Source organism: Nycticebus coucang, chromosome 15 (assembly GCF_027406575.1).
Source record: "Nycticebus coucang isolate mNycCou1 chromosome 15, mNycCou1.pri, whole genome shotgun sequence".
In the NCBI taxonomy this organism is placed as follows: Eukaryota; Metazoa; Chordata; class Mammalia; order Primates; family Lorisidae; genus Nycticebus; species Nycticebus coucang.
This window is the reverse complement of record NC_069794.1, coordinates 6131400-6157373: the sequence shown is the minus strand read 5'-3', so window position 1 is coordinate 6157373 and position 25974 is coordinate 6131400. Positions and strand designations below refer to the sequence as shown.

At 37.9% G+C, this 25974-nt stretch overlaps 1 protein-coding gene across 1 annotated transcript; it reads right to left on the bottom strand.

Annotated features, from left to right (window-relative positions):
- Positions 1 to 4054: 4054 nt before the first annotated feature.
- On the bottom strand, positions 4055 to 25375 carry ARGLU1 (arginine and glutamate rich 1). Its single transcript, XM_053563436.1, has 4 exons — positions 24782 to 25375; positions 16735 to 16960; positions 14342 to 14425; positions 4055 to 4888 (listed from the first exon to the last, which is right to left on the bottom strand). Exons 1-4 carry the CDS (start codon positions 25126 to 25128, stop codon positions 4724 to 4726), a joined length of 822 nt encoding a protein of 273 aa, XP_053419411.1. The 5' UTR covers positions 25129 to 25375; the 3' UTR covers positions 4055 to 4723.
- Between the last annotated feature and the right edge of the window lie 599 nt (positions 25376 to 25974).

The following is a 25974-nucleotide window of genomic DNA, read 5'->3' as shown; positions in this document are numbered from 1 at the left end:
TCCTATCACTTCTTCTTCAGTATTAGTGCAAAAACAGCACCCATGGGAATACAGGAATAGCTCCAATGAGCATGGGTACCTGGCATGAAACCTCATTTCCTTGTTTAGAAACCAAGAGGTTCTGAAGGACCAAACTCCAGGTATCATTCCAAGGTGAGTTACATAGTTGGTGGAGATGAAGGAGCAGGTAACAGCTAGCTGGGCACTGTTCTGACTGTATCACTCATTCTAACACTTTAACCTCTCCCAGCAAGATGCCCCTTTTATGGACTGATCTGAAAGAGATGTACGCATGTGAACATTAATAAATTAAAAATAAATTAAAAATTTTATTGTTATAAATAAAGAAAAATTACTGATGACAGTGATAAAGTAGATGAACAGATCTACTCTGGGTCTAACAAAGCCATTTTTGCCCCCCTCATTGTACCACTTGACAATAAAAGGTTCAGTAGCACTTAAAAACCAACTGCATTTATGTAATCCTTTTAACTTTTTACTCTACTTGTCATTTATTTAATACATTGTGAAAACCTAGAAAATAAAAAATTGCAGTTTACAAACTCATTTTATTCTAACCCTAACACACACAGGTCTGGTAATTAAATTGTGCCAACCTTAGAAAATAGAGTGGCGCCTGTGGCTCAGTGGGTAGGGTCCTGGCCCCATATGCTGAGGGTGGTGGGTTCAAACCCAGCCCCAGCCAAACTGCAACAACAACAAAAATAGCCAGGCATTGTGGTGGGTGCCTGTAGTCTCAGCTACTCAGGAGGCTGAAGCAAGAGAATCACCTAAGCCCAGGAGTTGGAGGTTGCTGTGAGCTATGTGATGCCACGGCACTTTACCGAGGGCGATAAAGTGAGACTCTGTGTCTACAAAAAAAAATAAATAAACTGACACTATTAGGTAAGTACACACTTTAGTTGATGGTGAAACTGCTGGATCACTGAAGATACTACCTAATAAAAGACATAGATTTTTTTTTTTTAAATATAAAAAATACAACTGTCCAACATCCTCTGGTTAACCACTGGAGCCTCAGGAACTTTAACAGTAATCTTTAAATACAGCTTCCAGTGAAATGTCAAAAAATTTATAAACCCAAGAATGACTGAAGTATAAAAGCACTCTTTCACTAAATTTGCCCGGGCACATAAAAAGGTGTCAAAATAAGCATTCTGATTTGTACTTTGTAAAACCAAAGTTCCAAAGAAGTACCTTGTAAGAGGAAGCTAATACACAAACACAGAAGACCCTAAGTTTATCTCAAGTCTTTTGCATTCCCCCTTCAAAGGGGAATTCAGTACCAAATCAATTACTCCAGTAGTTATAAACACACAAAATACATTAGAAACTGTTAAGTTTATCACCCAAGGATCTCAACATAATGGGAATGGGCCACATAAGGAACCAGACCTACTGTACTGAAACGTACATGTGATGCATGTCCTATGTATGAAAATTAGGCCAAACTAAGGAGGCGGTCGGGGTATGGAGGCAGTCAGCTGTGGAGGTTCTACCGTATATAATTATCTTAAGCAATGGCGAATCTGCTACAAGATGTATAGTGCAGTGTATTAGCAAATGGAGATCTTCTAGATTAACTGCACCATTACCTCCTCCATCATCATGGACAGATGAACGTCCCACTACTGGAATAAATTAAAAACAAAAAATTACCAATAATATACTCAATAGTGAAGGAATGAAGACCACTGTTAAGCGGCAATTCACAGATGAGAAAGTGGGGCCTACTGTTTGTACTTCAACACCCATCCTAGATTCCTAGACTGTTTCACCTTCAGTAGTCCTCTCAGGTCTTTTCACTAGTAACACTCTAGTATTTCAGGGTTCATAAGACTGTCCCGGAGGAGGGAGGTAAATGGTCTGTCTTAGCATTTAGCATTTCTCATGGCCAGTAACACAAAAACAGATGAAAGGTTCTAGGTGTAAAGCAGTAGAAATCCAGGCAACTGAAATCAGACACTCTAGCTAACAGTGATAGCTTAGGAGCAATGGCAGTTAAGTGACAAACTGAGATTTTTTTTTTTTTTGCAGTTTTTGGCCGGGATGGGTTAGAACTCACCACATTCGGTATATGGGGCCGGCGCCCTATTCCTTTGAGCCACAGGCGCCACCCCAAACTGAGGCTTCTTAACATAAAAATGAAGCATTAGAAATGATACATAGAATTCAACAACCTAACATTCTGTGATTCAGAAAATTAAAAAAATACAGACCACTGAAAATCCTTTTAAGATACTGCTCATCTAGGAAAGGGAATCATACAAAAAAAGCTATGAACACACACTAGCACAAATAAATGACTAAGATGATAACTGAGAGCAGAAACAACCTAATTTGCTACATTTTCATAAGGGAAATGTGGTAAATCTCAACACGAAACCCCTCCCCCTCTTTGAAGCATTAAAGAGTACTCACACCAAGCTAATTTAAAGGTTTAGTTTGTATTATACAATTGGTAATTCTTCAAACTTGACAATATAAATGGCAATAACTACATATTTTAAATACTGTCATAAAAATGAACAGTCATTAGTTAATTCTATAATGCATTAATAACCTAAAAAACAAACTAAGAATAAAGGCATATTTAATAAATTAGGGAACATTTTAATTGCTAATAAATTGGGAGAAAATTTTAACTTTTGTAATATATACAGAAAGGCAGTGGAAACAAAGAAAACAAATTACTACATTGTTGCACCACAGAAAAGGCTGGGGTGTATGATATTAACAATTACATCCTCTTTTCTGTAGCCTGGCAGACTAATAATTACCAAGTACAGGAACAATTTTAATATGTTGAGTCTCTAAGAGCAAGCATATACTGTAATGTCATTAAGCAACTTACTGTGACTTCATACCGTGTGTGGCAGTAAGAAATTTTTTTAAAATTAAAAGGCACGCATAAGCTGATTTCAAATATTTGAAGTCCAGGTTTACTCTTTAGCTACAATGTTTAGAACACTTGTTTTGCAAAACAATTTTAAAATAAACATTTCCAAAAACTTGAATACAGAATTTACGAACAATGAATCTGTACCAAAAAAAAAATAAATAAATAACATTAGAAAAAAAGTATAAGCATCATAAAATAATTAGAGCTAACCTAAATTTAGAAGTAAAAAAAGATTTGGTAGGCAACTTATATTCTTTAATAAAATGAATGATTTTAGAGTAATAGGTGTGTTTAGTTTTCACTACAGTTCATGCCTATTTAAAATTCTATCTTTAAAGATATTTAAACTGATTTTATTATTCCTTACCACAATTACTCTTTGAAGAGCTCAAAACTTGAAAAGCAACAGCATTTTTTTTAGCATGCACACACAAAATAATCTACCATTTAGTCATTTCATTAACTTATATTTTTCAATACTAAATGATCAAATTGTTTCAAAAATCTTGGGAAACATCATCTCTACTTGATGACTTGTTTATGCATGTCAGGTAGCAATTTAAAACAAACATATGGAAGGATAAATGAGGCAGATTCTAGTGTATAAAACCATAGTCATCCAGAAAAATTCCACATGCAAAAAACTTATAAAAATTTGAATGTTTGTCCCAAAACTAAACATGCAAGTACACTACACTGAAGATGATCTGACCACCTTCACCTTTTTATAAAGCACAAAAGCTAAGTTCTTTCTGATGGCCCACTCTGAAAATGATCTAAAATTCCATAAATTTTTTAAAAGTATTTTCTAGTCTTTATTAAGTAAAATTTGTGGTGATAATACTTATATCCTAAAACAGAGGCACAGGTTTGAGTACTTAACTCTTGAGTGTTGTTAGTCTTTCTTAAAATAGTGATGTCATAATTGCTCTATCAGCTTAGTTGATATTTGTAAAAATAGCCATTAGTTACTAATTCACAAGTATATTTAATGTACATATAAACCCTACGTTAAAAGTATAAATGAGAGGAAATACAGTATAGTTTCAAGACTTCTAAAATTGTTGACCATCAAAAAGTAAACCACCCTCTAAGACTTAACATAACTTTAAAAAAAATTGCTTAAACATATGAATTTAAGACTTGACTTTATTCAGCAAAATCATTTATTTACACAATGGGGAATGCTGGCTTGATTTTGTCAATGAAATAAAAACAAATTGAACAGAGACAATACTGAACTGTATATATATATTTTGTATCAGAGTTGACCAACGGTTTCCTTACCTGTATCAGGAACATCAAGAGCAACAGTATCACAAGGACACTGGTTTAACAATATACCACATAGGTCCAGTAATACCCTGGGAATTTTCCAATGCAATCACCAACTTTTCCTTTTTTTATAAATATATAAAAAAAAACAAAAACCAAAACCAGCATTATGATGTAATAAACAGAGTATAACTCTGAAGTCAATGGGTCAGTAAAAACCTTATCAGACCATCCATAGTTTACTAAGTGATCTGCTCTTTTTCAGACCACAAATACAGAATCCAAACAGGTGAAAAATATATCACTTTTTAGAAGACAACAATGATCTGATAAGGATTTGACTTAATGGAAGGGGGGGGGGGAAGGAATTGCAGAGCATAGCCCCTATTAGAACAAGCTAACTTTCCAGATTTTACAAATGAAAAAAAAAAAAAAAAAAAAGAAACAAAACAAAAAAACCACTTCAACATGAAGCTACCATACAAAGTTTTTCCATTTTTCTCGGTAAAAAGTTCAGAGTTTGATTTAATCCTGGGTTTTTAATGAGAAGGACAGTTTAGGCCTGGACTTTCCCTTGCCCAAGATAATTTTTTGTTCTTCTTTTTGTTGACGCTGTCGCTCTTGCTCTAGTTTCATCCTTTCCTCATGAATCTTTCTTTGTTCTTCAACAATTCTCAACTGTTCTTCAGCCTGAAAATTTAAGTAAAATTGAATAAATGAATGTACTAAAGCATAACATGTACCCTGAAAATATGAAAATCATGTACCAATAAAATAAAATTTCAAAAGTGCAAATGTAAAAATGGATAAAAATTAGGACTTTCTACGAATTCTGGATCCTATTGTAATATTTTGAGTATCAGGTGAGAATATAATTAATGTGAACATACAATATAGAACATTCTGATCTGGGTAACTACAAAACTATCTAATCTCAAATGGACAGTGGTATAATTAATATCTTTAGTCTCAAGCAAACAGCTCCTGCATTCTCCTAGAGAAAACCTTCCTTCTTCACCAAGAAAACTGAGGCCAATCTCCTAAGGAAGTCTCTCCTTCCTGCCTCCTGGAGACATGATACCCACCATTCTCAATTATCAACCAGGAACAATTTTACCCATCTCTCCCAGAGACATTAGGCAATGTGTGGAAATGATTCTGGTTGTCACAAATAGGGATGGCTCCAGACATCTCATGGGCACAAGATAGAGAATGGGGGCAGTAGTGTACATCCTACAATCCTCAAGCCAGCCCCACAACAGGGAACAAGCCAGCCCCAAGCATAACCAATGCTGAGGTAGAGAAACCCTGTTCTCTAACCCGTGAAATTTTTAATCTGTTATGAGGAGTTGTTCTTTTATCCCTCTGACCTTGATGTTAAAAAATTCACTATATCCTTTGAGAGCTGCTTACCTCAAATTTCTATTCAAAGTCAAATTTTAGGTCACTGCTTCCATCTCTTTTATTCTGCTGAAATTATGTTCTAGATGGTCAAAAACTAGGAATAAATTCAGTGACCTTTCTCATTTGAACAAATTCCTGTTCACTTACATATCTTAAATTTTTTTTCCTCCCACGTATGCTCTAATACAAACACTAAGGTTCTCCACCTGATTACTTCTTTTGTCTCTACTGGTAAATTTTTTTTAGTAAAATGCAATATGACTGGATTCTAGGCTTTAAAACACAAGAACACACAGGAAAGGTAACGGATTATGGTATGCAACACAACATGTTTTTTATTTAAGTAGGGAAGAATATAAAGAGGTTTAAGAAAGCAATATGGGGTAGACTGCTAGGTAGGTCTACCCCCTTTTCCTTCATTATATTTATAGCTGACCACTGGACATACCTGCTACTTGGGAGATCTAGGGTCTCCTCAAAATTCAACATGTTCCAAGATTTAAATTATTCCACCCTATCCTTAAAATAAATCCACTCTTTCTATGTAGGCAGACTTAAAATCTGACTTTGAATAGGATGAGATAGGCAGCTCAAAGGATGTAGCGTATTTTTTAAGATCAATGTCAGACAGGGGGAAAAAAGAACTCATGGTAACTGAGATTAAAATAGGTAGGTTTTCTCAACCCTGGCACCCAAATTGTTTGCTTTCTTCCTGTGAAACAACAAAACAGCCATCAAGATTATTAACTCTTCTTTTATATCCTCTGTCTAGAATTAATTTTTCCTATCTATTGGAACCATACCAGTCAGTTCAGGGCTGCACATTCCTTGCATACCTAAAATGGTGTCTGTTTTCAGTGCATCCTTCGATCTGTGCTACACATACTCTATACATATTGTTAGACTCACCTTTCTTCACCATCATTCTCTCTTGCCCTTAAATTTCCAATGACTTTCACTATCCACAAAATACAGTTTAAAGTTCCTAAACTGGCATGCTATTTAAAACTTAAGATTTCCTGGCTTGGCACCCGTAGCACAGGGGTTATGGTGCTGACCACATACACCAAGGCTAACGGGTTCAAACCCAGCTGGGCCAGCTAAACGACAACTGCAACAAAAAAATAGCCGGGCATTGTGGTGGGCATCTGTAGTCCCAGCTACTTGGGAGGCTGAGGCAAGAGAATCACTTAAGCCTAAGAGTTTGAGGTTGCTTTGAGCTGTGACGCCACAACACTCTACTGAGGGAAGACATAATGAGACTCTCTCTCTTAAAAAAAAAAAAAAAAAAAAAAGAAACTTAAGACTTCCTATTATCTAGGTCCAATTCTGTTCCTACCATCCTTTTAAAATATCCTACCTATCATGATACCCCTTCCTTTGCGCACACCAATTTTTCCTCACATTGAAACATTACTAGAACCTATCACTCTTTTCCTTCAACTTTTACTAATAATGTAACAGAATTAATCTGCTTCTGATCATCTCCAGTGAATTCGTGTGTCAATTACTTTATCCAAATTTAACAAATCATCACACATTTGGGGTAAGACCTCAGTGTACCCAACTCAATCAAGGCACAGTAAAATTTGTGTGTGTGGACGTGCTTGGTAAACTCTTGATCAATATAAACCCCCAAGATTCTAACCAGATCCTTAGAAAGAAAGCATAGTAGAACCTTAGGGAGTAAGAGTGACAGGACGTAAAGTAGTACATCACAACCTCAACCCCCCAAAGAAATCTAATTACAGACAGGCCATTTTTTACCCTTTCGGACTGACAGAAATTCAAAAGTGTGGTAGTTTGGTATGGTTTAAATATGTCCCCCAAAGTTTGGGCACTGGAAACTTAAATGCCACCCTAACAGTATTAAGAGGTGATCAGGCCACCAGGGGTTCATACTCATGAATGGATTAATGCTGTTACCAGTAGAGAATGGGTTAGTTATTGTGGGAGTAGGTTCTTGACAAAAAAGATTAGATCAGCCACCATTTCTTCTTTTTCCTGTCCTCTCTCAAGCTCACTCACCATGTCATGCCTTCCACCATGGGAAGACCCTCACCAGATGGCAGCACCATGCCCCTTAGACTTTGCTCAGACTCCAGAACCCTAAGCCAAACTGACTTCTGTTTTTATAAATTACTTAGTCTCTGGTATTCTGCTATAGCAGAAAAACACACATGCTATCTTATAAAGAGCATTTTGACATTATCAAAATTGTATCTTTATAATACTTTAATCCAACATTTCCTGGAATTTATCTTCTGCACATGCAAAACTAATAAGACAACACTAAAAAAGTTTATAAAAAGACAACACGAAAAAACCCAAATATCCACCAATATGGACTGATACAAAATCATGAAAGATCTAAATTTTACATAGATGTTAAAAATAAAACAAAAAAAGGGAGAAAATAAGGAGTCCTACGCCATGTTCTAAATGGAAAAATCTCCAAGTTACACTTTTAAGTAAAAAAAGCAAAGCAATAAACAGCAAGCTAAAGGGAGTCCCCAAGTTACAAATATGTGTATTATACAAACTCACACTTATGAACGGAGGCATTACAAGTAATAGGTAAACGTACCCGTTCCAACATACATATAAATTCGATTTACGAACAAACCTACAGAACCTATCTTACTTATAACCTGGGAACTGCCTATGTTTGAAGATAGTTGTGTGTTACTGACGCTAATTCAAATATTAAACAAATCTGCCAAAAAGCTAACTCAAGTCTAGTTACATCTGGATTAATTCTTATTTGGCTTTACAAATCAACTATGTGTATTGGTTAATTCCTTTTCATCTCCTTACTAGACACAGCAAGTATCTTGATACACAATGTGGAAGTGAATTAGGAGGTGGATGAACAGAGAGGAAATGAAACCAGGAAAAAGTCTTTTAGGAAGCAGACTAGAACAACAGCAAGCATGTGTAAGTACCTGTTTTAGTAAATAGTGACAGAAGTGGGTAAGAAGTTTGTGTAGAAAGCAGAATATAGAAAAGACAGGCTGGTAAACAAAGTACCCCAGAATGGGGAAGGAATGAAGATTTCTTAAACATTATAACCATAAAAAAATTATAATGATCTCTTACAAACCAACTCCCTACTTTAAAAAAATGACGTAAAAGATTATTTACACAAGTAGAATGTAGTTTTTTTTTTTTTTTTTTTTTGTGGAGACAGAATCTCACTTTATGGCCCTCGGTAGAGTGCTGTGGCCTCACACAGCTCACAGCAACCTCCAACTCCTGGGCATAGGCGATTCTCCTGCCTCAGCCTCCCGAGTAGCTGGGACTACAGGCGCCCGCCACAACGCCCGGCTATTTTTTGGTTGCAGTTCAGCCAGGGCCGGGTTTGAACCCGCCACCCTCGGCATATGGGGCCGGCGCCCTACTCACTGAGCCACAGGTGCCGCCCGAATGAAATATAGTTTTAATAAATTCCTCAAAATATATCCCAGCCTCTATAGAGAAGCAAAGAAATGTGCCCCCTGCCCATGTAATTATGTCAATTATCTCATGCACCCACTACCACCGACCAAGTATTTTCATAGTATGGAGATGTCCTTGTTTCCACAATCAACACATCAAGAGCACTTAATGCCTTCTCTACTTCTTCACCAAATTGCTTTTCTCAAGGTAGATTTTGGTGAATGGTAATGTTTGGCATCCCTTCCTGTTCCCTCACTTACTAAAGGCTAGAATGCTTCCCATTATTCTTGCTTTCTATGGCACAATTAACAATGAACTGTCCACATCTCTATATTATATCAAGAAGCAAACAGAATTAATTCAACAAGACAAATCACCATGACTGACATACATATATCCGTAAAGCCCCATGCTGTCTACAATATTCTATTACAATCCCCTTCCTTTCTCAAATAACTAATATTTTAACAGGACTTTCAATACAGTAGAACCCCTGTTTTGTTCTCATTTTGTACAGATGATCTCCCAAGGATCTGTAACAAACTGGTCAACATACAGAGGTAGTCAACATAAGGAACTTGGCCTACTGTACTAAAATATGCATGTACGTTTTATACAGCTTTTATTAATGTCATACAAAATTATACATAATCAAAGCATAATAAAATCATAATTATTCAAATCAATATTTACTATTTTCTCATGGTTTAATCTTTCTTTCTGAAAAAAGAGACCATCTTGGTCTGTTTCTTATTCTTACTACAAACATTTAAGTGGAGAAAGCACTCTAAATGTTGGCTACACTACTCAGCATACCTGGGCATTTTTCTATAGCAAATGACTTCAGGTGCATTATCAGATGTCTAACAACCTCTTTCTTTGGAATTTCTGCCATTTCTGTGTCATCCTCACTTGCTTCTTCCACTTTCATCAGTATTTCATATACTTTCATGCTGATCTGTATTTCAGTCATATAGCTTGGAAAACTCCTGGGTCAGGTTGCCTCATCATCTATTGTAACAAAATCTACACCTTTAAAGTCTGCTATGGGAGATGTACTGTCTGATGGGGCCCAAACATCACATTCTTGGGTTGTGACAAATCCAACTTTCTTGCAACACTTCTGTATCGTTTCTGGCTGAACTTTATTCCAAGCAGAACTGATGTAGAGAATGGCATCTAGAGTATTAAGTGATGTAACGCAAAGTTGCTTCTAGAGAGATTGTGTTTTAGTTAACGACCCATTGCAGGAGTTGGCCTAGGTAGTATATTTTAAATGCTATGATAATGGCCTTACTCAAGAGGCTGGATTTCGGAGGTAATGTTTGGAGGCAGAAATTTCAGTGTCACGTTTGAGAGATGATTCACTTGATGATGTATTGGCCAGAAGAGTTGTCTACTATCTGTAGAATAGACCATTTCTTCTTCATTTCTCGTTCAACAACCCAACACACTTTTCAAATACAGCAATAGTCATCCACGGGCTTCAGGTTCTTGAATGCACATGGATTTGCTAATTTACCACTCAGTAAGCAAGGCCTTTATTCTCTCTCCTGTTGAGCTAGCACAAAGAAAAACTATGAATCATTCTTTAGAAAGTTTCCTGCTCTTAGATTTGTCACCCCTCACAATAAGGCTCCTGTCAGGCATCACCTTGAAAAGGAGTCTGCACTTGGTTGAAGATGTTGTCATCTTTCAAGTCTCTGAAGAATCTGGAAACTTTTTGATGAACTTTCACAATTTCTACTGGATCGTCAATGGATTCACCACACAAGACTTTCTGGGAGATCTGTGTTGTGGTGTTTATATTTCTCAGGCCAACCACTTGATGCTTGTAAATCTGCCACCTCAAATTCCTATGTGAACTTTTGAGCAACTTCTTAGATAACTGGCCCAGAGATTTAGGCATCAACTGCCCTCATTTGTCTAACCCAGCTTAATGTGGCTTCCCTGACGTCATCAAGGGAAATTTTCCTCCTTGTGTACTGAATGTCTCCTGTAGGTCTCCACTTTCTTTGCCGTATCTCTCCAAATACCCATATGTTTATGTTTTTGGATGTTTACTGTGGTCTTGGCAACACCAAAATGCTCTGCCATCTTTCTTCGGCTGCTGCTTTCCTGAAAACGTATTAGTCTTTCTCTTTAATGTCAGCTCTTTGAGTTCTTTCCTTTGTGTCATGATGTCTCAGTTAACTGTTAAAATTTTCAGTAATTGTAGGATGTACCTACAATTCAGACCAGTCCTTCACATTGCACAAAATCTTCCACAACACGTGAAATAACAGGATGTTAGGCCTAATCCAGCATGTTGCAATACTAAAACATGAAAAAATAACTTTTACTAAAGAAAAAGTAATACAACTAAGAGATGAAGACCATACCTACCACTGGATATAGAGTGGACTTAACTGGTCAAGATCTAAAGTGCAAATTAATATTGTGTGTCACACTCCAAGTGGCCACAGATAAAACTTACAGAGATGGTTAATATAAGTACATAGAGGTCAGTCTTCCATTGAGTATATGTGGTGTATGTGGTGCGTGTCCTATCTATGAAAATTAAGTCAACTGAAGGAGGTAGTAATGTAGGGAAGTGGTCAACTACTGTATTTCCCTATAAACATGTGTGAAGATTAAAGAACAGTGCTCAAAATTGAGGTGAAGAGTAAGGAAAAATCAAGAAAAATGAAAGGAATATCATTTTGTGCCTTGCCATCCTATATAGCAACATTTTTTTGGTCTCACCCTACACAAAGAATACTTTACCTACCAGACTGTGAGTAGCCATAAAACCAAATAAACCTTTTCTCTAGTATCGATCATTACCTATGCTTCCAACTTTATTGAACACAGTAAACAAATGCTTTAATGTTCAAATTCTTACCAAACTTTCTCAAATTCAAGCCTCTTTTTCTCTATGACATGTCTTCATTGAAGTTTATCAATATGCTATCACAATATACGGTCTATCAGATCAAACCTAACTCTGCGTGCCCTAACAGTGACAGTGTTTACAAGTGGTCTAAAGGCAAGTGTGAGTTTAAAGACCTCAATCCAAAGTACAAACAGAGAATGAGTGTTTAGAAGCTTTTATAGCAATTTGACTTCATTTTTCTAGCAATTCATGTCAACTGTATTTGGCAAAAGTAGCTCTAAGATCTGATAAACTGGGATTAAAAATTAAAAACTGCCCATTAATTACCATTGGAGAAATACTGCTCCACATTATGCTCACCATATGCCCAGTAACAAAAAGTTTTATTTTCATGATTCCTGTGAGTAAAACAAAGAAGGGTGCTAGATATAAGGAAGCCAAGATGTTCCTTGCCACCCCAGGTCAGAGGGATCAACACCTGGGTGGGGCACATTAAGCTGAGGAGCTTCTAGATCAACCACAAACTGAACCCACCACAGATACACCATCTCTTCACCATGTCCGATGAGAAAATTTTAGTTCTACCTGTTTGGTAATTTTGCTTCAATATTTTAAAACTATCTTTTTTTTGGCTGGGGCTGGGTTTGAACCCACCACCCTCGGCATATGGGGCTGGTGCCCTACTCCTTGAGCCACAGGCACCGCCCGTAAAACTATCAATCATATTTCCCTTCTCTTCTAGAATCTCCAGGCCTCACAAACCAGACTGTATTTACCCCTCTCGAAGCTAAAACATTAAAACTCAAATTAAGATCGAGACTTTCCCTCTTCTTCTTCCTACCTGCACTAAGATTCTCTTCTTACATAGAATGACAAAAAAAGTATTACTGTATCTCATTCACAAGCAATAACTCATCCACTTCACATTTATACTGCTTTTCCTACCTAACCAAATTTTAAAGTCTAACTTTGAGAAAGCAGATTTATTAACTTCCAATGAAGGGAACATTCTTGCCTTCATGATAACTAGGACAATGTTATGTACTAAGAATCCACTCAACTAGGTTATTTCCAGTATTGTCTCCTACCTGGGGTATGCTATCTTTTCAGATCATGCTCTAGAACCAACTGCTCCATGTTAACTTTTTGCATTCTTAGCAATGACAGGACACATTACCCATGTCTACCTTCACCCCTACTCTCAAAAAGGGGTGGGTCAGTAAGCGGGTCAGTGTTAATTAGACCCTCTCAGATCTTTTAATAGCCACAGGATTATATTTTTTTTAATCACATTTAAGTGGAGCTTGTAACTTGCACCCCCACCCCCCACCCCAGCCAACAAAAGACCTTCCTTCCTGGGTCATGTCTTCCTACCTGAGTACTAAATACCACTAATAGTCCCCATCGCCAAGTAAATTTTCCTTCCACCTAATTTCTGTTCTTACTTTCAGGCTGTCCTCTTATATACCACCTTCATGGGGGGGGAAAGTTTTTCCTTATGATACTTGACTTATCCTCGTTTGTGTTTTAGGATGTTGTTTTGTATCCACAGTCCTTTAATCTAGGCTTTCTTCTTTTACATGAGACTTCAAAAAATATTCACACACTTAAAAGACCCTCAAGACACCAAAAGCTTTATTCTATTTTAAAAATACTAGCATGTGCTTAAAAAAAAAAAAAAACAAGAAATACAGAAAAATACTAAAAAAGAAAATTGGAAGAAAATCCAGACATGATAATTTTTTCTTTTCAATTGCCTCAATGCTCTTATAATGGCTTCTTTATTACAATTTCAAAATTGCTCTACATCACCTTCATTTACACCTTTATCATACAATTACCTAACTCTCTGTATTTCTCGTTTTTTTTTTGCAGTTTTTGGCCGGGGCTGGGTTTGAACCCACCACCTCCGGCATATGGGGCCAGCGCCCTACTCCTCTGAACCACAGGCACTACCCTGTATTTCTTGTTATATTATAAACTAATCTCCTACTTCCTAGAAGGTAATAGGAAATAAAATTGATACACTTACTATCAAACATATACTATGTACTTATTCCACTTAGTCATTGGTAACAAGGCAACTAACACAAAGTGAAAAGCTGTGTTATTACTTATCATAAATGTCTCCAAACTTTTGTTGCTATTGTTAGAGTTTTTAGTCATAGGATAAATGTAAAGGAGGTTATAACAGTAAAAACTGTGAGACAGCAAATACTACAATTTCCCCATGTTTTAAACCACTGTGAATTCTCTCCAAATTAGAGATAAAAATCTAGTCAACAATTCCTACTCTTGCCTCAAAGGCCCAGAGAACCCTGAAAATATAAGTCACAGAGCACAAAATCTGGAAAAAAAAAAAAAGAAAGAAAATAATAAAATAAAGCAAAATGCAAAAATACTCTTCACATGTGCTTTATACTCACCAGCTTGGCTTGTGCTTCTGCAATTTTTCGGTTATTCTCTTCTAGTATTCGTTCTAGCTCCTCACGTTTTGCACGTTCTTCCTCCTAAAGGGGAGGACATGTTCAGATGTTAGAAAAACAAAATGTTTATTTTTATTGGTAAATACTTACTAATCTTCCTCTGAACTTTTTTGATCTGACTTACAGGGCAGCTTTATAGCTACCTTCTGTCTGATAAATGATAAAACTGTGCAGCCACTAACATTGGTTTCTAGCACTAAATTTAAATCATCCCTCCCAGTCCAAACAGCAACCAACTAAACCCTCCCTAATGATAGTTTCCTGGCAATTATAACTAATACTTTAATATCACACAAATCAACAAGGACAACTACAAAACTGGATAGTATTTACCAAATTAAAAAAATAATATATAAAATATAAATAAAGTGAATATTTGTCTCACCAATTATGTATACCTACGTATTCTTTACCTATACTCCTTTAATCAGCATTAAAAGTTGAATATTTACTGTCTTGTCCAGTGTCCTGCAGAGTGTGCTCCTCGGCTGCCATACGCGCCAGCTTCCTCTTTAAAATGATTTGTACTGTTAGCTTGGCAATACCTGCATCAGCAGCTCAACCATTTATAAAGAAACAACATACAAGGAAGGCTGAGCTGAGGAATGCAGATGTTTATGGTAAGAAGGAACAAAAAATGTAATTCATCATTCCTAAGGCAAACAATTAATAAGAAAAATACATTTACTGTTAGTGAAAAATACAAATGGTAATCCATACTTCATGGAACTAAGGGCTTCTTCCATGGGGAAAATGGACTTAACATTCAGATGTTGACAATTTCTAAAGGCAGCTTATATTGTCATCTACAATCTGAACTGAAATTCAGGAATCCAGGGAATGCAGGAAATAAAATTCTGTAACTTATTTTTTCTTGGAGAATTTAATGAGATTTTATAATGCAAACTATATGAAGATTGCTTGATGGTTTGGGCAGTGTTCAGATCACAGCATACAAATTCAAATGATTTTAATATTTGGACCAGACTGTCAAGAGGGTTGTGTCCGTGTAAAAAAAAAACAACAACAAAAAAAAACTGTTAATATGAAAACAAAAAGCAAATGAAGAGAAAAAAATCTTACTATGATTAATAACTCGCTACAAGACAGCACCATTACTCCAAAAATTGTCTTCATTAAAAGTACTGATATAAATAAAATTTCATACATTCAATTTTATAGTCTGTAAAATCCACTATAAATAAAAGCATATTTATCTAATTAAAGACAGGACAAGGGAAAATGCACTTTAAAACCAAGTTTACTGGAAAGCAAAGAAATTTAATATATTGTCAACTTGTGCACAATAATGCCAAGATGAAAAATGACAATGAGTCATATATTTTTCAGTCAAATATTTCAGTTCAAGAAAATACATTTTCCTATGTTTCCTATGTCACACACCAATTTGTATTTATCATGCACTCTATATTGATGGACACTCGGGGCTGTGAAGTAATTTGCCTTCAGTGTCTTAGTAACTTTCACCAAGCTTTAGGATCCTGGAGTAATCAGTGCAAATAAGCTATAAAGCTTCAGTAGCAAATTACTGTATCACAGAAAGACATTTTCAACTTCTGCTCCAGCTGCTGATAAAACAAATCATGTGTTTAGCGTGACTCCAGACAAGGACAACCTGTTCCTTCATAACTCTCTAGAGAAAAAAAGGAGTTGTTAGTAGATACTAAAAAAGTGGATGAATAATCTGGACATTTTTCCTAAAAAGATTCCTTGAAATGCATTAGGAAAATGGAGGGCCTTATGATCAGAATGCCAGAATTAGTCCATTGTGTTGAAGCAGGATTTGGGGAAGGGGATGAGGAATAAAAGAAGGGAAAAAAGAAGAGTGAGAAAACCTATTTATCAAAAGCAGGTACTGTCACTCAATGTTAGGCCCTGCTCTTTTTTATCTGACTGAAGGCAAAAAGCCTCTCACAGTCTAGGTAATAAGAGTGATAAACAGAATAGAGGAACATACAACCACAGGTGGATTTTCAACCTTTCCCCTTTACAGCTCTCTGTCTCCCCCCACCCTCCCAAAAAAAGAATGTAAGTCCTGCAGCCATGGCAAAAGTTTCAAACACTTCTCAAATATGTAAGCCAGTTCCATTAATCAAAAGTACCCTTGAATATGTTTTATGAAAGTAACTTTTAAGTATCAGTCAGCACTTCTGAATAGGCTAAAAAATTAACTTTCGCAGCAATGTAAGTTTAGATGAGAAAGGAATGAGATAGTCTGTATTCCATCTCTTTCTGAACTGAGCAGGAGGCACAACCCAACACTGAAAGTTTTGCCATGGACTGTCTCTACTTTCCAAACGACCGAGCGTTACCTCTCTAGCTTTTTGTGCTGCAAGCTCAGCTTGTCTCTGTCGCTCGAGTTCTTCGAGCAACTGCTTTTCCATGATGCGCTTGGCTTCCTCCACCCTCCGGAGAACTTCTCGCTCAATCTCATCCTTCCTTTTCTCCAATTCTTCCTCTACCCTTTTTGCCACCAATTCTTCCACTCTTCGTGCAGTTTCTTCCTCAATGAGTTTTTCTTCTATTTCTTGCTGCCGACTAGGGAACAGTGTAAAAACATATCTTAGATAATACAAGAAAACTAAGAATTTATTTTTTTAATTTTATTTCAAAATATTAAGGGAGTACATACATTTTTAAATAGCTCAATGATTTTGTTAATTCATTACTCACGTCACACTTAAGGAAATGACCACAAGATGTCAACTGATACAGAAATTCAAATAAATATAAAACTAGTTTTCTTCTCTATCACGTTGTGAGCACAAAAAGGACTGGTAAAGTCAAACAACCTAATTCATTAGATTTAATTTAAGAACTACAGAAATTTGAAACAGAAAGTCTACTTCCCTTAACTTTATAATGAGAGGACAAACTATTAAAATACATAAATTTGCTTATTTGCATCACTCAGTCTAAGGGTTGAGTTACAGAGAATTCAGGAAAAATTATGATATAACAGGCAATTGAGACTGGCTGAATTCATTTCCCCCTTCCCACTAAGAGACAATAAATACAGACTTGAAGAGATTCAGACTGCTAAAATAATAGCAGCATATAGCTTTTACTGAAAATATGACCAACAGGTTCTAAATATTAATCCTTTACTGTGCCTTTTGTTCCTTTTATTAATTGATTTTCAATTAAAAGCTCCTCTGGACAGAGGAAGTAGAAATGTAAAAATACATTTTTATTTTTAATTAGATGAAGCATGGTTTAATTATTTTAATCATACTCTGATATCATAAACCAACTTATTTCATCAAAATGAAATTTTGTGGGGTGGAGCCTGTGGCTCAGTGAGTAGGGCCCTGGCCAAACTGCAATAAAAAATAGCCAGGCATTGTGGTGGGCACCTGTAGTCCCAGCTACTCAGCTACTCGGGAGATTGAGGCAAGAGAATTGCCTAAGCCCAAGAGCTGGAGGCTGCTGTGAGCTGTGACGCCACAGTACTCTAATGAGGGCAACAAAGTAAGACTCTGTCTCTAAAATAAAATAAAATAAAATAAAATATTGTGCTGAAAACATTTACATTTATCAAGGTACCACGGTGGAAACCTCGTACATTTTATAACAGTGATATCCAGCTATAGCCATTAGCCACATGCATCTAGGCTGAACTAAAGATTGGTATAAGAATTTTAAACTGCATATGTTATTGTTCACATTGCTACTGAATAGCACTGTGAGACAATAATTTGTGCTAAATGAATAAAATCAAAGGCTCCTGCGGTGTGTCTAAATCCTAAGGTTAATTTATCAATGCTTCAACATTCTCACAACCTACAAAAATTAAGTAAAACCTGCAACTCACATCTTTTGTTGAGTCATATGACATACATACAGAATAGTCACTCAAATTATGTTTAGCAAAGACCGTATAGTTCCTAATCCACTTCAACTCAAACGACTCAATTCCCACCCAAGAATTTTCATTTTCAACTGTTACTTATCCACAAGTGACACCATACTAGCCAGATGTCTTTATCATTCTCATTCATTTCAGTTTCTACATTTACCCTCTACATTCTCTGTCAAGGAGACAACAGTTAGTAAAGAGAGCTTGTTTTCCCTTAGGTCCTAGATATTTCCAATACCATTCTGAAGACTGTTGTTTGTCTCTTAAATATCTCCCTCCCCAAACTAAAATTTTAAAAAAGGACACGAAAGCCTAAGATTTACTATGATCCTTTCCCTTTTCAATCAAATATTGTGGCAGTTTCAATAGCCTTTATGGATAGCTGCTCAGTAAGAGCAGATACAAGCTCCTGTACTAAAATCACCAAGAGCTATCTACAGAAAATCACAGTGATTTTTATGGAAATTAAACCACATTTCAATACAATATGTTGTTTCTCTACTTCATCCAAGGGGGTGGGGGGAATAGATGAAATAAGAAAAGCTGGTAACTGCTGAGTCAGATGAAGGGCCTATACAGCCTTACCTAACGGTATTCTATCTTTGTATGTGTAAAGTTTTCATAATGATCTTAAAAGTATACACACCCCCCACATACTTTTGCTAGTGGGTTCTTTTCAAATTAGAAAAGATAGAGAAGCCTAAAAACTTAATCTTCTAAATAATTTCATAAACAATAAAATGTAACTCTTAATTAGCAATGTTAACCTGACTATTCAAAAAATAATAATATAAAACAGTTCAAATTAACTTTCCATACAAAGTGGAAAGGTAGAAAAAGACTAGGATAAAGCCCTAGATCAGTTTAGCTTAGCAGCAGAAAAGGTGCCAACTTCACTTCAGAATTTGGTAAAGGGAAAATAAATTCAAGGTTTTTGTCAGGCAGTCGAGCCATCCTTAAGCAAAGGCACAATGGCTAACAGGGCAACATTTCCATAGATTTGTCAGTAAGGAGAAAATAAGCCAAACAAATTTACTTACAGCAAAAGCCAAATCAGCATGGTGTCAGGTCCTGGTTTCTGTATCACAACAAACCAAAGGGGCCAGATGATAGGCCTTACAGGCAGTAGGTCACTCTGCTGCTAAGGAGTCTGTCAATTCTAACTAACTACAACTCAGCAATTTTATAGCAGAAAGGGCAGGGCAAGTGGAAAGTCCCATGCTCAACTGAAACTGTGGAGAATGAGAACGGACCTAGTTGAGTTTCTCACAAGGCTGCTTATCTTTCTCCTTTGTTCCTGCAGGAACTGCAAGGCATCCCACTATGACTGCAATTAAGCTTTGCTGACTGGTTCTAGTGAAGACAGGCAAGGTCAGGTCACCGCAGGAAAACTGCTTCCCTATAAGTACTAGCAAGAACGTCATTTTTGTTGTTTTTGTTGGTAAAATTTAAAATGCTACTTCATGATTAAAACAAAGCATCACAAAAGGTGATTACCTATTTTCAGTAATCAGAAATAAAAATTTAAATCAATTTTTAGAATCAGTGCTACAGAAGTTCAGTTATCACTTTATCTCCTCCCAATACACACATATGAATGGGACATATACAACCGAATTAAGCCTAAGTCCACATCTGTATTGATGACAAATTTATCATCATAATCAATGATAAAGTCACTATTAGGCTAATGCTTGTAAGACACACTACAGCTCTGTTGGGGGAGGACCCGAATACCTTTGGTCAATAGTGTCTTGCAAAAGATGGATCTAAAACATCTAACAGCCTATCCACTCCTTAAAACTTTTACCCCCAAGTGGTGTTCAGCCACCAGAGATTGAACAATAAAAACTTTTTGCCCTAGGAGTTGTCACCCTCATGATGTTCTTTTCTTTAATCTCTCCCTCGTGTTCTTCTGATGAACCCATTCCTTTTTGTCAAGAATCTGGGCTGATGAAAGTTAGGTTAAATCAAAATCTTCAAGTTTTCCAATAGAAATAGTATAATACCATGTCCCTAATTTCTTTATGTTCTTAGGTGTTTTAAAGACACTAGTCATAATCAACTTTAGAAGCGGTAACTACTAAAACAACAAAAAGAGTATTACTCCATACAGGGCAACTGACACTATTCTCTTAAAACATCTTTAAAATGTGGGGACTCAGTCCTAGGGGGTTTACCTCTGGAATTCAATTATTAGCAAACAGCATTTATTTAGTGTTTAATAGGTACCAAATACTGTGCCAAGAACTTACACCATGTCATCATTTAAATCTTACATCTGTTCCTTTGAGGTGGATATTAATACTCTCATTTTTAGTGAGGAAACCTAAGGCTAAGGAGTTAAAGTTTCTGGACTAAACTTCACTGGATGTTCTGGAGCTACTTATTACTCTAAAACTAGGAAGACTCCAAAGCTAATGTCTTAAGCACTATGCTACCCTATAGTGTTTCTCTAGGATACATATGAGAGGCAAAGACAGGCACAAAAATGTAACAAAATAATCATTAGAAAATTAATAAAGTTCTTGTCAACATCAGTTAAGTCCTATGCCCTAGAATTCATTCTCAGAGCCCTAATCTCTAAAAATATGTAATTGATATACTTAATCTGCTCACAAAAGCTCATCTTTGTTCTCACAATGAGCTGTTCAAGTATTCCTCTACAAATCACTCATATAGAATACTGATCCCAGTTCAGTTTAGGTATTGTAATTTGAAGGCTCTTAATCTGCTATGCAGTTGAACACTAAAAGATACCCAAGGGTGCCGCCTGTGGCTGAGTTAGGCGCTGGCCCCATGTACGGACGGTGGCGGGTTCAAACTCAGCCCTGGCCAAACTGCAACAAAAAATACCAGGGCATTTGTGCTGGGCGCCTGTAGTCCCAGCTACTCGCAAGGCTGAGGCAAGAGAATCACCGAAGCCCAAGAGCTGGAGGTTGCTGTGATCTGTGATGTCACGGCACTCTACCGGGGGTGACAAAGTGAGAATCTGTCTCAAAAAAAAAGAAAAAAAAAGATAACCCAAACCTAAATATCACAGGCAAAAGTTACTATACCATTAACAATTTCCTGATTTGCTGCAAGTCATTTTCTGCTGTCTACTTTTTCAACAGTTAACACTTAACATGCCTACAGCATCTTAAAAGAATAAATAAATAGTAATATTGGTGTAGCAGCGGAGTAAGAAGGAACTATACTGAATGGCTGAAACATGGGGATAAACACGAACAGATTTTTTGAACTGGTTTTGAACCATGTGATTTCACTATTGAAAAGTGAGGGGGGGAAATGTGAAGACTTACTTAAGCATTAAAATTTTAACTGGTAGATAACTTATTAAGTTCACCAGGCTCAGTCTGGCTGCATGTATGCAAGCTCTCTTAAATAACATTATTTATTAAGACTACTATGTGCCAAATGCCACGGAGATACTACCTTATAACACAATTATCTATTTCTATTTCACAGATAAAACAAGTTCAGATACAGGCCTCAGAATTTTAAGTGACAAAAGCAATCTGGTTTCCAATCTTAAAGTTACTAACTGGTTAAACCCAACAGACCATTCCTATTTCACTCTCTCCACTTAAACCCAGTAGTTCTTGAAAGTACCTTTGACATCATGCATTCTTAAAGATCTCTTTTCTGCTTCACCATTCACTCCCTCCCGTGCAATGTGAATACAGACATTCCCCAAGGGTAAGTCCTCTGACAGTTGCTCTTCTCTCTCCACTCTCTCCCTGGTCCATACACTGACATAAATGAAGCCCCTCTTCCTTAGGCTTCAGTCTTCATTATCAACCTTGGATAAACTCAGTACAGTATATCAAAAACTAGTGCTCACAGTGGAAGCTTCAAATACAAACTCCCTTATCTCCTTTCCCTCTCCTTTATCCACCATTCACCAATTTTCTGACATAGGAGTTACTTAAATATTTGACAAATGAGTTGCAATAGTCACATTATAAGACAACCAACATAAATGCTTCCTTTCCCTTATGTCCCATATACAATTTTAAACACCTCAAATATTTCTTAATATGTCCCTCTTTTCCATCCAAACAACTTCCCTCACTACTCTTGCATGGATTTCTGCACCCACCTCTTAACTAGTTTCTACCCTATAATGTTGTATGATTTGTTAAAAACAAACCAGCACATGTCATTTACCTGCCTGAAACACTTCCTGTTTCTAGGATGAAATCCTAGTTCCTTAACATGACAAACACGAACCTGGCCATCATTCTCAGCCTCTATTTATCGAGAGTCACTCCACAACTGCAAAATTTATAGATTCATATTCTAAGCCACCTGATTTTTCCATTTAAGACCATTTTTCCCTATTCTCTTTATGCTAGCAGGAGTGATGGGAGAAGGTTCTCTCCTTCGGTCCACATGTATCCTATGCCTAGCCTGACCATCTCATATTCTTATTTCATCCATTCATCACAACTGAAGTATTCATCCACCCAGGATACTTCCTTTACACATTTATATTACTATCACTCAGTTTACTACTCTTAATACCTATCAAATTATCTGTCTTCAAGCTAGGTCAAGATGCTGGAAGGGACCAGTCATCTTTATCTTGACAGCACCTACCACAGTGCCTGGCACTTAGAGACTTTCCTCTATTCCAGTGGTTCTCAATCTTTCTAATGCCACGACCCTTTAATATAGTTCCTCATGTTGTGGTGACCCCAACCATAAAATTTTCACTGCTACTTCAGCTGTAATTTTGCTACTGTTATGAGTCCTAATGCAAGTATCTGATATAAAGGATGGTCTTAGGCAACACCGGTGAAAGGGTTGATCGACCCCAAAGGGGTCAGGACCCACAGGTTGAGAACCGCTGCTCTATTCCCAAGGCTCCAACACCCATGTCTTTCTGTTTCCTCTGAGTTATTTTGAAGCACTGCCTACTGCATGGCACACAATAGTTTAGTTCTGCCCCCTTGCTCCTCCGAAACAATTAGAGCAGTTTTCTTCTCTCAACCTAGAACCACATACCTACTTTATTCCCAATCATCTCATCCCTAGATTTCTTCTCTGCTACCCATACACATACTTGCTAAATAAATGCTTCTAAGCATCCTCTTAATACCAAGTCTCCTTACATTTTTCCTAAAAGTCTTTGTTTTCTACTGCAAGTCAAATAACTATTCTTTGGATAGCTCCTTTCTTTCCATATGGAAAAATTATCTCAGGATGTCTTAGGTAACTTCTGATATGTTCATTATTCTCGAATCTAGATCAAAAAGCAAGATTCTACATAATTAAGGTTCAATGTAAAACAGTTACTTGAACTTTGATTTCAAATATATTACAGATTGTTTTAAGTACAGGAAAAATGAGAGTTGCATATGTTTTAAAGGAAATGTCGGTAGCAAAACAACCCCAGGTAACTGCTTCCTATGTAATTTAGTACCTCTAAGTAACTTTGGTTTTAAAAACAAGTCATGCTGGAAAATCTACACAATACAATTACAGAAAAATATAAAACCCCCAGTCAGTTCAGCACACATAATTTCATTTCAGGAAAGTAATAAATGTAGGAACATTCTTGCCCCATAAGCACTTTCTGGACATTCAGAGAACTTAAGGATGGCTGGTTAAACAAGGACTTGGTGCACCTGTTCACCGTCCTTTTCAATTCAGCTTTGGGAATACCCAGAGCATTAGGGTACCATGATCTTAAAGTAGAAAAAAAACTCACACGAAAATTCTACATTTTAAAACCAAAAAGTTCATTTGGTTTGGGATTATCCACATCTGCTTTTATATCCAGGGATACTTGAGAGGTGACTTTTTGGGAAACACACTGAGCAGTATTTAAAGAAACGAACCTTAATGTAACTGAGTTTCTCCAAATAAAAATTCTGCATGTGAGCAAGTACTCAAGAATCTTCTAAATAACTAGTAGAAAAATAAATAAAACTGCACGTTTGCTAGCAGAGTTATAAAGCAAAAACTTTAAGAACAGGTAGGCTTGGGATGATGGTTTCACAGGTGATTTCGAGGGTCACAACTCACTGTACACTTCAGGTTTGTGCAGTGTTTTTTAATGCACAAAAGAGGAAATGTGTGTAGGCTCAAGGAAAGTAAAGTAATCGCAACACCTCTAACAAGTAAAAAAAAAAAAAAAAAAACCACTAAAGTGAAAATGCAATTTTTTCCGATAGGCATCTAAAGAATACTCTCTCTTATTCCCGAGAGTATTCATGCCCTATCGAATATTTAAGCTCCCTGAGAAGGCTGCTTGCAGGCAGCCGCGATTTGCGCCCCCCGGCTCACGCCTTTCTCTGCCCTGGGCGGGCGGACCCGCAGACGCCCGCCGGCCGCCGCCGCGACCCCGCGCTCAACTCCGCCCGACTTCCGGGATTCTCCGCCTCTCGCGCCAAAACCGCTCTCGCCCCAAGCCTCTTCTGCTCCAGCCCGGGCCGGCCGCGCGCCCCGCGCTCTCCCCGCGCCCGGCCCCTCCCCCCACGGACACTCACATTTTTCGCTGCCGCTCGAACTCCGCTTTCTTCTCCTCCTCCTCCCGCTTCTGCTTCTCGTCCAGGCTGCTGCGCTTGCTCACCGTGCGCCCGAAAATGTCGATGCGGTCGGGCGGGGACGAGGCGCGCTCCCGGTCCCGCTCGCGCCGGGACACGGCCGTGTTGGTGGAGCGCGAGCGGGACCGCGACTCCCGCCGCCGGTTCCGTTTACTTTCCCGGGATTTGGAACGCTTCCGCACGCGCTCCTTGTCTCGGGACCGCGACCGCGACCGGCTGCGCTTCTTGTTGTGCTTGCTGCTCTTGGTGTGCTTGGAGCGGGACGAGCTCCGGCTCCGGGACCGGCCCATCCTTCCGGGAGACGCTCTGACTAACCGCTGGCTTCAGCCCCCTCACGCGCCCGGCTCCCCTCGCCTCCGCCTTCAGACGCGGGCTGGCGGTCCTGTCGACGCTGGAGGAAGGTAAGCTGTCGGCCAGCTGACTTTGAGCCTGTTCCCGAGGTCTACAGCCGCCGTGAAGGCCGCCTGCTACTAGCAGGCCGCAAGGAAAGGAGTCTCTAAGATGGCAGCTGCGGCTGCACCGGCCGCCCTTCCCACAGTGCCCTGCGCGGAACGTGCCGAAGCACAGGCCCCGCCCCCTGGCGATTGTTGCCGAAGGTAGACGGGCCCTTTCGAGCGTGCTCGGTTCTTTTCGGCAGCCCGGGCGGAAGCCTAAGACGCGGTGGATGGGCGACTCGTGCTGTCGCGTCATTTTCTGGTAAAATACCCGCAGCGTGTAGAATGAATTAATCCCATTTTAGTGCGATTTAAATCACGCGTTGGAAGAATTTGATTGATCGCACTATTTTCTGAGAGTTAGTTTTGTCAGGCAGCCCTAAATTGTATCTGACTGACCCCGGGCAGAGTACTTGCTTCTTAGAGCTTGGTATCCTCGTTTGTAGAATGGAGGTGGCCGCAATTTCTAGAGTGGTTTTGAGGTTTACAGGGGATAAAGTTTGCAGCAGGTTTTGACAAATGCAAACTAATGCGTAATATAGGGCTTAATGTCCATTCTAAATGATTCAATGTATTAACTAGTGCTTAATTCTTAACAATTCTAAGTACTACTGTTATCCCCATTTTAGAGATGGGGACCCTGAGATCCATTGAGGTCAGATAAGTTTCCCAGGATCTCACAACTAGTATATGACAGAGCAG